General features: G+C 37.0%; 1 protein-coding gene across 1 annotated transcript; it reads left to right on the top strand.

Annotated features, from left to right (window-relative positions):
• The first annotated feature begins 1,786 nt into the window (after positions 1 to 1,786).
• On the top strand, positions 1,787 to 10,555 carry LOC122026161 (serine/threonine-protein kinase PCRK1-like). The gene is made up of 5 exons (XM_042584801.1): positions 1,787 to 1,967; positions 2,913 to 3,304; positions 8,434 to 8,694; positions 9,036 to 9,158; positions 9,863 to 10,555. Exons 2-5 carry the CDS (start codon positions 2,930 to 2,932, stop codon positions 10,382 to 10,384), a joined length of 1,281 nt encoding a protein of 426 aa, XP_042440735.1. The 5' UTR covers positions 1,787 to 1,967; positions 2,913 to 2,929; the 3' UTR covers positions 10,385 to 10,555.
• Positions 10,556 to 14,836: the final 4,281 nt, after the last annotated feature.

Below are 14,836 nucleotides of genomic sequence, written 5' to 3'. Positions count from 1 at the left end.
ACTTCGTCTATCCTTAAGATCACTCAGCATCAAACATCATTTCCTCATTCATCCTTAAATCGGACCCACACTCTATGGAGCCCGCTGAAAGCATGTGAGAGCCATGTGGATAAGGAGGCAGCGTAACTACCTCATCAATGAGACCATTTCTCAATGAATATTCTAAAACACATGGCACCAGGTGAGTAGAGAGACAGTTAAGTGGTTGTCAAATATAGTCTCCTAGATACTCTCCTTCAACATGTGGCATTTGGTTAATGGGAAGCAACTAACGACTATTAGATCTGATCCCCTTACTGACTCATACGAGGATAATGAAGGAGAATGCAGCTCCGATGTGGAAATACGTTTTTGATAACTATATAAACCCTAGAGAAGGTAAGTTCAAAGGATTTTGGGCTCTCTTCAACTTCACGAAGCTCCCTCTATTTCCCCTCCTTCCTCTTTAGTTTTATACCTTAAGTAAACTCTAACTTGAGCTTCAGAATGATATGTCGGGTTCCCTCCCCAGTATAATTCTAACCTTTTGTTGAAATGCTTTTCAAGTCCTCTCACCCTCTTCACTTATGATCTCCGAAGAACACGCACGTGATCGATGATTTGACCATCTACGATATTTGACTAAAATAACAATATATTTCTTTGAATGAATATTCTTAACTCTAGCATATTATGATGTTATTTATGAACTAGCAAATCAATTGTAGTTAGTGTTTTCTTTTTTTAAAAAATGATAATGGCTAATCATTTTTATAATCATGACTTCCATCTTTCGTCTATGATCAAATTAAGATTATTAATTATAGTATTTAACCCTTTCATGGTGGTGGGGCCAATTAACTAATACAAAATAGGGAAAAGGAAAAAAATAACAGTTTTTTTTTTTAAAAATGAAAAACATAATACTTAAGATTTGTTGTTATTTTTTTTTAATTTTAATAAATTATTGGCGATTGTTAACTTTTACCTTGTTAGTAGACAAAATTTATTGTTTTTTTGTGGTATGATCGTTTGTTGGTTTTCTTAATTATTTAATTTTGCTTGCTTAATTTGATATTAGTTAATTTATATTATTATATTATTTTAAATCTAAATATATATAATCCTGTGAACTGATTTATTTAATTTTTAAAATTATCATCCAATCGAAAAAATTCATTATAATATGTTACACAGTTACAATAGGATTTGACCTTCAAATGGCTCATTAATAACTTGAAATACCTAACCACATCTTCCTGGATAAATATTTAAATCTTTAAACATGTTAATACTATAGATTAAAAATAATAATAAAAAATAAGTATTAACACATTTCACGTTAAAAGCATTACGGATGTTTTAAGAGATTTCTTTTTACACATTAATTACACTAATTAAACTTCTGTTATTGGTGTAAAAACTGTCATCGTCTAAAAGATAAACTAAAAATTGATAACACTAAGGGGGTAAAATAAAAAAATATTCTGAAAATGGACTTAAAAGGCATATCCACCGGTTCCAACATTCAAACCGCCAGAGTTGACCACAACCGCGGTGGATGCCAACTGGCGGATCGGTCCCACATAGCTCCAGCCAATGAAATCGCATCACTCGTTCCAGTCGTGTCCTTCCCCGACGCAACCTCGCGCGTTCAGATTCAGACGGCCCCGTGATGGACGGCTAAAGTGGGCGACTGCCGAGCACGTGCGTGTCACGTTATGCATTGACGGATCGGATCGAGAGATACGGTGGCCTCTTTCGAAAGGGACGGAGATCCCTCTCCGTGTAATTTGCTTGTGCGCCGTTGAATGCTCTCGGTCTCCCACGGGCTCTTCAGTCTTCAGTCTTCGCCTCTCTCTCTGCCGTCTCCTTCTCTCTCTCTCCCTGGACCGGTTGGAGAGGTGAGGAGAAATTTTTTCCAGTTATACGGTGATTTTGGCTCGTCTAGCTGCCCTTCGTGATTGCTTTTTTGCGGAGTCGATGAGGTAGGAAGCTCTACCCATTTTCGGTGTTTTCCCACCCAGCTTACTGCTTTTTTGTGTTGATGGTAGGGGAAGGTAATCTGTGCATGATTGGCGTGAACAAGTTTTAAATACGTTCCTTTTATTCGCTTTACCTTATGCTTTGTCTTTGTTTTGAATTGTATTAGTTCGTTGCTAATTGGGAATTTTTTAGGAGAGTTACTGCTCTTAGTTTAGTCAAAGTCTATTTTTTTTACAGGTAACTGAAGTATAAGGTTAGTTTTGGGGGCAAGAGGTTTCCTTTAAGAAGGTATTGGGAGTAAGAACAATATATTTGGTCGTGGAAGCGGAATTGTAAATTGCAGTTCACTTAGGAATCATTAATCCATTCCTTTTGGGTTAATAATAATTAATATTGTCGGAGGAATAGAAATCTAATAGTTTAGGCATCTTGTTCAAGGAATTTCTACCTTTCATTGAACTGAAATTATGCCTTGACATAGAAAATTAGTTGATATTCTTCCCTTCATTTTGCTTGGAACACACAACATTTGTGAATTGGAAACTTATACAATAGATCTAATGAATGTCCTTGTGATTAACAGAACTAGGAACTGAAAAGGAAAGGATTTTTTTATCACACAGTACATGATTGAAGTTCTAAATCCTTGCAATTTTTTTCTTCAAGCTTATTTTTAACACGCTCGTAATATATAGTGCAAGGACAATTTCCTCTAACTCCCTAACCAATGAAATTTCATTTCAATTCTATACTACACAAGAACTGTGCTTTTAATTCTTTAGAATTCATTTCTATTATGGAATTGGAATTCCTTTTTTTCTTAAGAAATAGTTTCAAATGAGATGTAAGATGCTCATATGTAGTCATAATTCTGAATTGAACCTAGTAATTTTTAGATTCCAAATTCTCCTTTAGCTAATGTCTAGTATCAATTATTCCATCATTAGGTTCTCCTAAGTTAGCAATGAAGTGTTTCTCATTCCTAAATGGAGTGGTAAAAGAGGAGATCCAATTAAGATTGTCCACTTCACTTCGATCTAATAGCACCACATCAATTGATCATGATTTTAGAAGATCAGAAACTGAGTTCAACTCTGGAGAGGTTATTGGTGTTGACTCCATGGGAAGGCCCAACTATCCTAGTTTCTCCCAGAGACCTTGCAATCTCAGGGTATTCACATTTTCAGAACTGAGGAATGCCACAAGGAATTTTAGCCGGTCTCTAATACTGGGGGAAGGTGGGTTTGGATCGGTTTACAGGGGAACAATCAAGAGCCTTGAAGATTCAAATATAAAGATTGAGATTGCTGTCAAGCAACTAAGTCGCAAGGGACAGCAGGCAAGTTTCCTTTTGGATGCAAACTCATTAGTTATCTTCTACTATATATTCCCTTTTCACTTAATGACAGTCTTGTTATTTAAAGTTAATTGCTAAAAATAGATATTTTAAAGTTAATTGTTATATTTAAGGACAAAAATCACAGTGATATAATCTGGTTCTATTTGGTGTGTGATTTCACATGTGTGTGTGTGTGTGTAATTTAAAGTTTCATCTTGGACTTCATCAAGAATCAAGACTATATAGATTCTCCATATTTATATTTGCATCTAAACCTTGTATATTAGAGTCTAACCCCATAGGATCCAATAATTTTAACTGTAAGCTTAATGATGCATTTAGTAGAAAAAAAATTATTGGGATTTCCTCTTCCCTGGTGCTTATAGGATAGACACACCGGTTAATGTAGATGATTACACTCATCACTTCTATTGTTTACTTAATTCAGGCAAACATGAGTGTTGTGGTAAACACCACATGGAGCCTATAAGGCATAACAATTGTACAGTATGGTATAAGTTGTTTTTATCTTTTTTTCATTATTTCCTGTATTTCATTGAGTATTTTACATGAAATGACATGAATAGTGCTATATGTTAGTCTTGATCATTTGCCCCATGCTTGGCTGGCTAGCAAGCAAATTGATTTTGGCAGTGTAATACTTCTATCAATTACAAAACTATAAAACCTTGAGAGGCATGTTCATCACATGGCAGAGTAATCTTAATACTCGTTTCAAGTGAAACCATTGCAGAGTTTCTGTGTTAAATTTTGTTGCATTGTCTAGCAATGAGAAGGGCATTGACATTTGCAACATCCAAAAGAGTGGATAGTATCAGTTGCATCCTTCCAAGGTTTAAAAACTCAAGTCATGCTAGAGTTTTGATATCTGAACAGAATGATGTGGTTTCAATATCATTTCATATTGTGCCAATTCAATTTCTGTACATTTTATATAAATATATATTAGTATATGTATAAGTGACGCCGGGTGGGATAGTGATTATCTTGAGGGCTATTGAATCCGTTGATTCATGCACGAATACTGAGAAGCATGTTCATCACATGGAAAAGTAATCTGAATACTCGTTTCAAGTGAAACCATTGCAGAGAGTTTGTGTGTTAAATTTTGTTGCTTTGTCTAGCAATGAGAAGGGCATCGACATTTGCAACATCCAAAAGAGTGGATAGTATCAGTTGCATCCTTCCAAGGTTTAAAAACTCAAGTCATGCTAGAGTTTTGATATCTGAACAGAACGATGTGATTTTAGTATCATTTCATATTGTGCCAATACAATTTCCATACATTTTATATAAATATATATTAGTATATGTATAAGTGACGCCGGGTGGAATAATAATTATCCTATGGGCTATTGAATCCGTTGATTCGTGCACGAATACCGGAAAAAATCTTCTAAAATATGTTGATTCGAAGAAGAATATTAGGAAATGGGAAAATAACAGCACTGCCGAAAATATTATTAAACCAAATATCTCCTCTAAACATTAACTAAATAGACTCTAATATAGGCCAAAAACTCTAAGACGTGCAAGAAAGGAAAACGGAAAGGGAAAATCCTAATAGAAAGGAAAAAAATGAAATATATTCAAATCCTAAAAATTCTAAATGGACTAAAAATCCCAAAATTGTAAAAGATTGAAATTACCAAAAATACCAAAAAACTAAAAAAAAATACAAAAATATATTAATTTACTAAAATTAATAATAAAAAAAAAGAACCATAGAATCCTCGGCATCAGTCGCCCTTGATTGAAAAGAACTCGTCCTCAAGTCAGGCGGTAGTCCGGGGGAAGATCCTCAGGTTTTAACTTGGCAAAACTTGATAACAGCTGATCTGGTCTTATGAAAGCATAATAATGTCCACCATGCACTCCACCACGATCATTTATCTTCATCATTATTGCTCAAATGGCATCATATTCAAAACGGTTAAGTTGGAGTTGCAAAACTATGTAGAAACCTTGCTCGTGCATTAGGATTTTCCAATTGGCATCTCCCTCACATGCCATGCCATCATGTTCATTGTTAACCACTTCTGTACCATCCATAACAGTTGGCTCATTTTTAGTTTTCATGCCAGTCAGGCCTTCAGATGAATTGGCTTTATCTTCTGTGAGTCCATCTTCAATATCCATATTATCTTCCTGTTGATGCTTCTGTCAGCTTCTACCATAATCGGTTTCTTGTTGACTACCTTTCCTTTCACTACCTTTTTAACAACTTTCTTTTTGGTAGCTTTTTTAATCTCAGCTGACAAATCAACACTCACCAAATTCTCGCCGATTTTTCTTGGTCCACCAACAACATCATCTTTTCTTCCTGTATCAGCTAATGCACGTGTTTCTTCTCTCTGCTAGGAGGGAATTTTATTGGGTTCACCAAATTCAACCTTGGACTGGTCATTGCCTTTCACATCAGCCATATCTTCCCTAACCAAGTTGTATTCAGATTTCAGTGTTCCAGCAGAGTTATTGTCCACTTGAGAAACATCCTCATCAATAACATTGTCTTTTTTAGACTTTTCATCCGCACCATTCATTTCTTCATCAGATCCGAAGGAACCCAACTTTGATCCATCGATATCAAAATCTTGAGGCTCATCCATATCAATATTTGTTTTACTTCTTCCTCAATTTGAAGATCCATACCAACTTTATCAATTTCATCATCATCATAAATTGGCTCGTTAGTTGACTTGGTCTCGTCTTTATCGTAAATTGGATCACCAAATATTTTGATCTTGTCATTGTCTCCGCCACCTCTAATTTGATGATCGGGAGAGTCAGATTGATCGTACTCGATGTTGTCAAGGTTTACATCCCATGGTTGTCTCCGCTATTGCAGGAGGAAGGGGGGCATAGAGGCCTTGCGGTGTTGGCGTTCCCTCGAAATTGTTGGTGGCGGGGCGATTGATCCCAAATCCCTCGACACCAAGCTTGCACTTTCACATCTCTCCTTGATTGGAAATTAATGATTTTTTAAAAGAGGAATAAAGGAAATTATAATCTTTATGATCTTGTGCCATTAGACGTTGGGATAACTTCGACTTGTCTCTATAGATCTTGATCTCATCTTGGGTGCTATAATCATGATATTAGACTTCTTCAGCCGGAACCTACCTGTCACGACCACGACGACCATCCATGGGATCTAGGAGCTTTGCTACCACCCCCAGGGCGTAGCGCAGACAGTGTACGCATGACATCTCTAGTGTAATAGCTAGAGGTCGATTCTCAGAAACTGACAAGTCAGGGTTTATCCCACCATACGCTTAACGTCTGTGTAATTGCATTTACCTCCCTCCATATTCGTGGGGTCGGCACTAGAGGGACCATTAAGATAACGAATTTACCTTAGGAACTTTGATACCAACTGACGTCGGACGAGATAGCGATTATCCGCAAACTATTGAATCCGTTGATTCGAAGAAGAATACCATGAAATAAGAAAATAACGGCGCTGTCGAAAATATTATTAAATCAAAAATCTCCTAAAAACATCAACTAAACCGACCCTTATATAGACCAAAAACTCTAAGATGCGCAAGAAAAGAAAAATCTTAACAGAGAAGAAAAATCCTAATAGAAAGGAAAAAAAAATCAAAACAGACTCAAATCTCACAAATCCTAAAGAGACTAAAATCCTAAAATTGTACAAATAGAAATTATCAAAAATACTTAAAATACAAAAAAACTCAAAAATTACAAAAATGACTAATTTTCTAAAATTAATAAAAAAAAAATCCACAGAATTCTCTTGCATCAATAAGTATATATCAATATACTTTGTGTTGGCTAGATTATGTTATCTAGGAATAGTGAGTTGCAATACGAAAATAAATTTTAATTTCAAATGCAACATTTACCAAAATTGTAGATCAATAATGATTCAGATTAAGCCAAGATATGACATTTATCTCCTATCCCGTCAATTTTACCAACAAATAGAAAAGTGATGCTACTATAGAATTCACCAATTTTTGTCAAACTATGTTATGAATAATCAACAACAAAACAAACAACAACAGAAGGATATCCAAGATTTGGTGCTGTAGCTAACTTTAATAATATCAAAATTGCTTAATTCTATATCTACAAATATAGATTACACAAAAAGAGATAAAGCACTTCAATTAAGTAGAGGAAGAGAAAGAGAAAGAAGAAGAGAAAGCGAGACATCTTTGTTCTTCTCTTTTCTGGTTCATGTCCCATTAGAGAAGAGAATGGCAATGAATTAAGTCTAATGAAGGAAGATGGAGGAAGAGGCAGATGGAGGAAGGTGAGGAAGAGGAGAAAAAGACAGATAGAGGAAGAGGTGGTAGAGGAAGATGAACAAAGAAGCAGATCAAGGAAGACATACGAAGAGGCGAACAGAAACAACGAAGGAAGAGGTGGATGGAGGAAAAGGCAATGGAAGAAGAGGCATACCTCAAAAACCTGAACACTAGTTTCATCAACAGAAAGGAGGAAGGAGTGCTTCTCACGGTTCGTGGTTTTCAAAGCCATGTATGTGCGTCTCATCCCTTTTGACATGACAGTAGATGGGTGGAACGGTAAATCATGGCTTGGTATTATAAACCATGGTTGCATCTTCTTCTTATCTTCATTGCATGGCAATTTTATTTTGTCATCTACAAGTAAAAAAACTTAATAATCCTTGTTGGCAAACTTACCAACTTATTATGCCATATGTACTGCTTAAAATTCATATTAATCATGCTGTTGTTTTAAATATATATTTCTTATTTCATAATTTATATGCAAGGGATGAGTCATGTGCATCTATGTAATTCTTATGTTTAAGCATCCACGGTCTCCAAAAACCCTGTAATATTCTCTGTTGAACACCACTCATGACATTGAGTGTCTGTAATATAGTGAAGTTAGACATTGTAATTTGTACCGCATGAGAATTGTTGCACATCACTCATGATGTCGAGTGTTCATAAATATACTGCAGGGGAATTTCACAATCTAATAACTACTAAATGAGTACCTGATAATTTATTTGGACAAATGGAGAGTTTTGTTTTAGGGTTTAATTTGCCAATATCCTCTTATATTCATACAAAAATTAGTTTTGTAACCTTGTGTTATTATTGTAGGGACATAAGGAATGGCTAACTGAAGTTAATGTTCTTGGGGTGGTTGAGCATCCAAATCTTGTTAAATTAATAGGTTACTGTGCTGAAGACGATGAAAGGGGAATACAACGACTGCTTATATATGAGTATATGCCAAATAGAAGCGTACAACATCACTTCTCAACTCGGTCTAAGACAACACTTTCTTGGTACATGAGATTAAGGATAGCGCGTGATGCTGCGTGTGGATTGGCATACTTGCACGAGGAAATGGATTTCCAGGTTTTCATCAACTTAGATACTACCAATAGTTTGTTCTTGCCATATTAATTTTGTCATATTGTGGTTTTGAGTGTTTCATACATGGAAGTTCATCAGCTAACTTTTACACGTGTTGGAAAATGGATTTCTGTTTTATTTTGGAAAATGCTATGTTATATGGTGTCTTGGCTGACATTATGCACATTTATGCATATGCATTTCCTGTTATTTATTGAAATGCATTGTTGAATGGGGCTGACTATGACATCACTTACTCAAATAATGCGATTAAATTTATGCGGATTCTCTTGGTTTTTATTCACTTTGTCCCATTGCGTTGCTTATTTTATGCCACATGACAGATTATATTCAGAGATTTAAAGTCGTCCAACATTCTATTAGATGAAGAATGGAATGCAAAATTGTCAGACTTTGGCTTGGCTAGACAAGGACCGACAGAAGGACTAAGTCATGTTTCAACAGCAGTAAGTGATGCCACACCCCAATTAAGTCCCATCAGCTTCCTTGCTATATTGCCTTATGGCTGTATTTGATTTTTCTGCAATAGTTTGAACCCTTGTCATATTAAAGCTTAAACTACTTTTTTAGAATTTCATCGACAAGCTTTGTCTCCACATGACTAGTATATACAACCCCTTAAAGCTGGTATCATCCACTTATCGCAAGTGGATGTAAAGCTGTTAAATGAATAGTATAATTGTCCCGTTTCCTACATGTTCTTTTTGCAATAGTTGATAAGTTTAGGTGAAAGCATTAAGGATCTTAGCTGCTAAATGTAATAATTTGTCAGGAAGTCACTATTTCCTAGCTTTACAAGAGTAGGTAAAAGATGTCAATGCTGCTTAGATCTTCAGGGTAAGTTCCTTTAGTGAACACTAAGGTGGTAGATTCTGTTGTAACTTGTAGCTTAGTTTCTGATACTACTAAAGAACAATAGCATTGAATCTCAGTAATAGAAGAACATAAGCATCATTTGAAAGTTTGAATGAAGCTTTCATACATGTTTTGTTCCAACTATCGATATATAAGGAAGAGATTTCAACTGCATATTTCTACATAAGAAAGAGAACGATATCATGGCCCTATATCCTGCAGACAGAATTTCATTAGTGTATGCAGCTAACTATCCCATATCCTTGTTCCTTAATTTTCTTTTGAAACTTAACAGGTCGTTGGAACTGTGGGATATGCTGCTCCTGAGTACGTGCAAACCGGTCGTCTTACTTCTAAGAGTGACATATGGAGCTATGGAGTTTTCTTATATGAACTTATCACCGGCCGTCCTCCAATAGATAGACACCGACCGAAAAGCGAACAAAAGCTCTTAGAATGGATCCGACCGTACTTATCAGACACTAAAAAGTTTCAAAAAATTGTGGATCCAAGGCTAGGCGACGAATACTCAATGAAGTCTGCGACAAAGCTTGCTTCTGTGGCTAATAAATGTCTGCTGCGGCAACCCAAGAACAGGCCTAAAATGAGTCAAGTGCGGAAGATGGTCCTAGAAATTATGGAAGCCTCAGTAGTCGGAGCACCACAAGTTCCTCTAAAGAATGCAGATACAGAACAAGGCGACGGAGGGGCAGCAGAAAACAAAGGCCGGAAGCGAGTCGTGGGGGACTGGAAGTTCAGGGAAGGTGTCCATTTGGTGTGGAAACGGTGGCGGCCGAAGCTTGTGAGAACTTGTTGATTGTTATGAGGAAAACTGTGGTAGGTTGAGATGCTCCACTGTTATAGCATTGCGTTATGTGTTTTTCAAATTTCTTGTAAGTGTTCAGTTCATTAATGATCCTCAATAATGTACATGAATAATAGATAAAGAAGCTTTATGACCAATTAAATAAGTTTGAATTCAGTTCAATAACATCTAAATCCGCAAACTCAAATCAAACTTAATTAAGATTAAGTTCATAAAAAATAAATCAAGTTAAATTTGAGCACTTAATTATTTTTAAGCTTTTTTTGCTTTGACTGGATTAGTTTATTTTGAACAATATAAAATTTTGCTCGACTTGACCTCTCAGGAACGGAAATTCAAAGGAAACAAGCACAGTGGATGTAAAATAAAAAGACTAACAAAAACTTAGATTTTAAAAATTATTGGAAATAGCTATATGAGTATAAATTTTAGATAACGCATTCGATGCAACTTTGAATAAAAAATGTACTCACATTCAAATTGATCAAATGAATTTGGACGAAAAATCAAATGGGCATTCATTATTTGTGTTTTCTGCCACATGAGTATTATTTTTCTATTAAAGTCAAATAGGTCCCCCTCTACGTCCTTTTGAGAATAACTTATCAAAAATGCTCTGGCATTAATTGATCATTCGGTCGTATAGAAGTTAACGACTAACTTCTAACTTTTACAACGTATGAGAGTTAGCAATTAATTTTTACAATACATTATCTAATTATTCGATCATATAAAAGTTAGTTGTTAGTAGGGATGGCAACACGGCGGAGCGGGGCCGGGTTTGTCATTCCCATCCCCGTCCCGTTTCCATTTTTTCGGATTCGGGGATTCCCCGAACCCGAACCCACGGGTTCGGGGATTCCCCATCTCCGCCCCATTTCTAAATTAATTTATATTATTATTATTATTATTTAATAATAATTATTAATGATAATATTAATATTAATATCAATATCAATAATATTATTATTAATAATATTTTCAAAAATTTTAATATTAATATTAACACTATTATTAATATTTTTTTAAAAAATCATATTATTATTTATTAATATTAATAATAATAATATTCGGGGCGGATTCGGGGATGGGGATAGTATTCTCATACTCGCCCCAAACCCGTCCCATCCCTAAAAAATCGGGGATCCCCATCCCCATTTCGGGTTTTTCCCGCGGAGCTCCAAACCCGCGGAGAAAATTGTCATCCCTAGTTGTTAGTTTCTGTAATAGTAAATTTATATTATTTTTATTTTACTTATTTGAATAATAATTTCAATGAATAAAATAAACAATTGAAACTTCTTACAATTCAAATAAATATTATTTGATGAAGTAGAAATTAGCATTTAACTTCTATAATGTGTAAAAGATAGTTGTTAATTTTTATAACGTGTAAAAATTAATTGTTAGTTTCTACAACGATGACTTTATATCATTTTAATTTTACCTTTTTAAGTGATAATCTGATTAAAATAATATTTTAACAAGCAAACTAAATGATATAATTTTACCTTTTTAAGTGATAATCTGATTAAAATAATATTTTAACAAGTAAACTAAACGATGAAGACTTCATGACACTCATTACATTTCAAATAAAGATAAATTAATCATAATCGAATGTATAAAAGTTAACATGTAACTTTTATAATATGTAACAGTTATCTGTTAGTTTCTACACATTATAAAAATTAGTTGATAATTTTTACAGTAACATTGAATTCAAGAGTATTTTCATGATAAAATCATGAGAGACTCATGTGGGTGTTCATTTGACTTTTTAGAAAAACATATACTAATATGATGTTTCTATTAATCTAGGATGTCATTTTGATTTTTTTTCAATTTTTAAGCTAAAATTGTAAATGATTAATTTTTGTTCGAATTTTTAGTTTGGATATAAAGATCTATATGGTAATTTTGATTAGGGATAGTAAATTCATTTGAACCAGATGGAGAATCTAATATCTAATCGGAGAGTACGAAGAGATTATTGATATTCAATATCTGACCTGAATTATATATATATATATATATATATATATATAAAATATGTTGATATTAATTGTAATATGCTTTTGTTTAATAATAAATTAATAATAGTTGGATATGGATATAGGGATGGATATCTAATCCCCGATAGATATGGATCGAAAAATATGAAATCCAATTTGACTCCGACTCATTATCATTGATGCGGCGATAGGGAGGAGCTTATCTGGCACGGGTCAATTGTCACAGTGTAAGCCAAAGTCAAGGCGATCAACGCCATGGCTTAAGCTAGGCCGACCCGAGCGGGAAGTGGCTACAGCATCCGATCGGAGGAACCACTGTCCAGTCGACCGGTCTGGATGAACCAATGTCCGGTCAGGTTGGTCGACAAGAGAGTGGGCCGAGCAGGCCACCAGTCTGGCTTGGGGTATGGCATTGGCATTGTACATATTAATAATGAACCGATAAAATAATAAAAGAGGAAATGATAGATACTTAATAAGAGGAAGAGAAAATAAAAGAGAACACTCCATCTATCATTGAATGCGAAGAAGTCAAAACAAAGATGTCTTCTATCGATAATTAATATCATTAAACATGAGAAGATGGAGAGCCACTAAGAAAGGTATAAAAAATTATGCTAGGTATGAAGAAAGGCAAGATTGATCTTTCTCGCTATTATTTTCGATTTCTCTTCCTACTATTGTTTCTAACTTGAGTGTCGGAGGGCCAACGCCAGTGACCCCTTCACTAATTTGGTTTGTTTTGCAGAGAGGAGCGAAGTCTTCATCCAGTCAGCAGAGCCACTACATCCTCAGTTTTCCAGCTTCACGCCTTCGGACAAAATCATTTTGGCGGCCTCTGTGAGAATCGTAACTTGCATCCGAACGAGAAGATGGAAGACGTTTGACGATTCACAATGGTGGCGTTGATTCAAGAGGAGCTCGACATGCTGATACAAGCCCGAGCGGCGAAGGTAGTGGAGCAATAGCAACAACAGGCGTTGGCCGAGCGCCAACAGGCGTTGGCCGAGCGCCAACAGGCACTATCCGAACGCCAAGCACAGGAGCCTGCAGCCTCAGCGGCAGGTCGTCAGGCTGAGCGAGGAGACCGAGCAGAACAAATTTCCACTCGGGAGCTAAACAAAAAGCCGATCAACACCTATGGGGAAGCCCCTAATGCAGCGGTCCCATACCACCGAGCACTGTTATGGACTCCAGCAGAAGAAAGGGGTCGAGTGGATAGAGATCGGGGATCTTCCTTAGATGAGGCACCCGCTCGAGACACAAGGAAAATGAAGACACCCAGAGAGGATGATTTGCCCGAGCGAGTCAATCAGCAATTTTTGGAGGGGATTCTAAATGACCCTCTGCCAAAGCATTACCCACTGATGATCGGGGTAATGGAGTGACCGACCCCGACGATCACTTGGCCAAGTTTGATAACACGACAACACTTCACCAGTACACGGATGGGGTGAAATGTCAAGTCTTCCTCACCACACTAGTTGGATCGGCGCAACGTTGTTCAAACGATTGCTGAGCAGCTCGATCCATAGCTTCAAAGACTTCCGAGCGGTCTTCCTGCATCACTTTGCTAGCAGTCGTCACCACTAGAAGATAAGTGTGAATCTATTCTCTCTAAAGCAAGGGCCCCGAGAGGCATTGAGAGTCTATATCTAGCGCTTCAATCAAGTGGCGATGGACATCCCGGCGGTCTCCTTGGACGTGTTGATGAACGCCTTCACCCAAGAGCTCACTGAAGGAGAGTTCTTCTGGTCGCTCATTCGGAGGCCACCGAGGGACTTTGGCCACCTACAAAAGAAGGTCAACGAATACATCATCGTGAAAGAAGCCCAAGCGGCAAGGAAGAAAGAGACGCCCGCCGAACCCGCAGGATCGTCTGAACGGCGGCAGCCGAGCAGTCATCAACCCCCCAAGGGGCCTTGGTCAGGAGGAGCCTCGCCACATGAGCCCAGGACACATGTCGTGCAGCATGTGGCGGCTGCTTGTCCAAAGGCTACAAAAGGCAAGATGTAGATGCCAATGTTCTGCTCCTTTCACCAGTGGAACGCACAACACCCGGGATTACTATGACCTGGCAGTTAGCAGGCCGGCCCCGCGAGGATATCATCATCTATCCCCCATCACCTTATTGGTGACAAAGGCATCGATCAACCATCCGAAGGGAGGAAGAAAGGATAACAGCCGAACCACGCCACCATCAGCCTCAGCATGGTAGCAATCAAAGTCCCACCCGAGTCTTTGCCAAGCGGAACAAACCGTCGGCACGGGAGGAAGAGAACCGGAGTAACACCGCTCGGGGAGAGATAGGAGATCCCCGGTGGGTTGACTAACGGAGATTCTAATCGAGCAAGGAAGTCTCATGCTCGGTGACTCGAGATCCACATTGTTGGCTGCAGCAGGGAGAAAGTTGAAGGACTCGAGATTA

The sequence above is a fragment of the Zingiber officinale genome, chromosome 10A, assembly GCF_018446385.1.
Source record: "Zingiber officinale cultivar Zhangliang chromosome 10A, Zo_v1.1, whole genome shotgun sequence".
Lineage (NCBI taxonomy): Eukaryota > Viridiplantae > Streptophyta > Magnoliopsida > Zingiberales > Zingiberaceae > Zingiber > Zingiber officinale.
The sequence above is the reverse complement of the archived record's forward strand: the minus strand, read 5'-3'. Positions and strand labels throughout refer to the sequence as shown.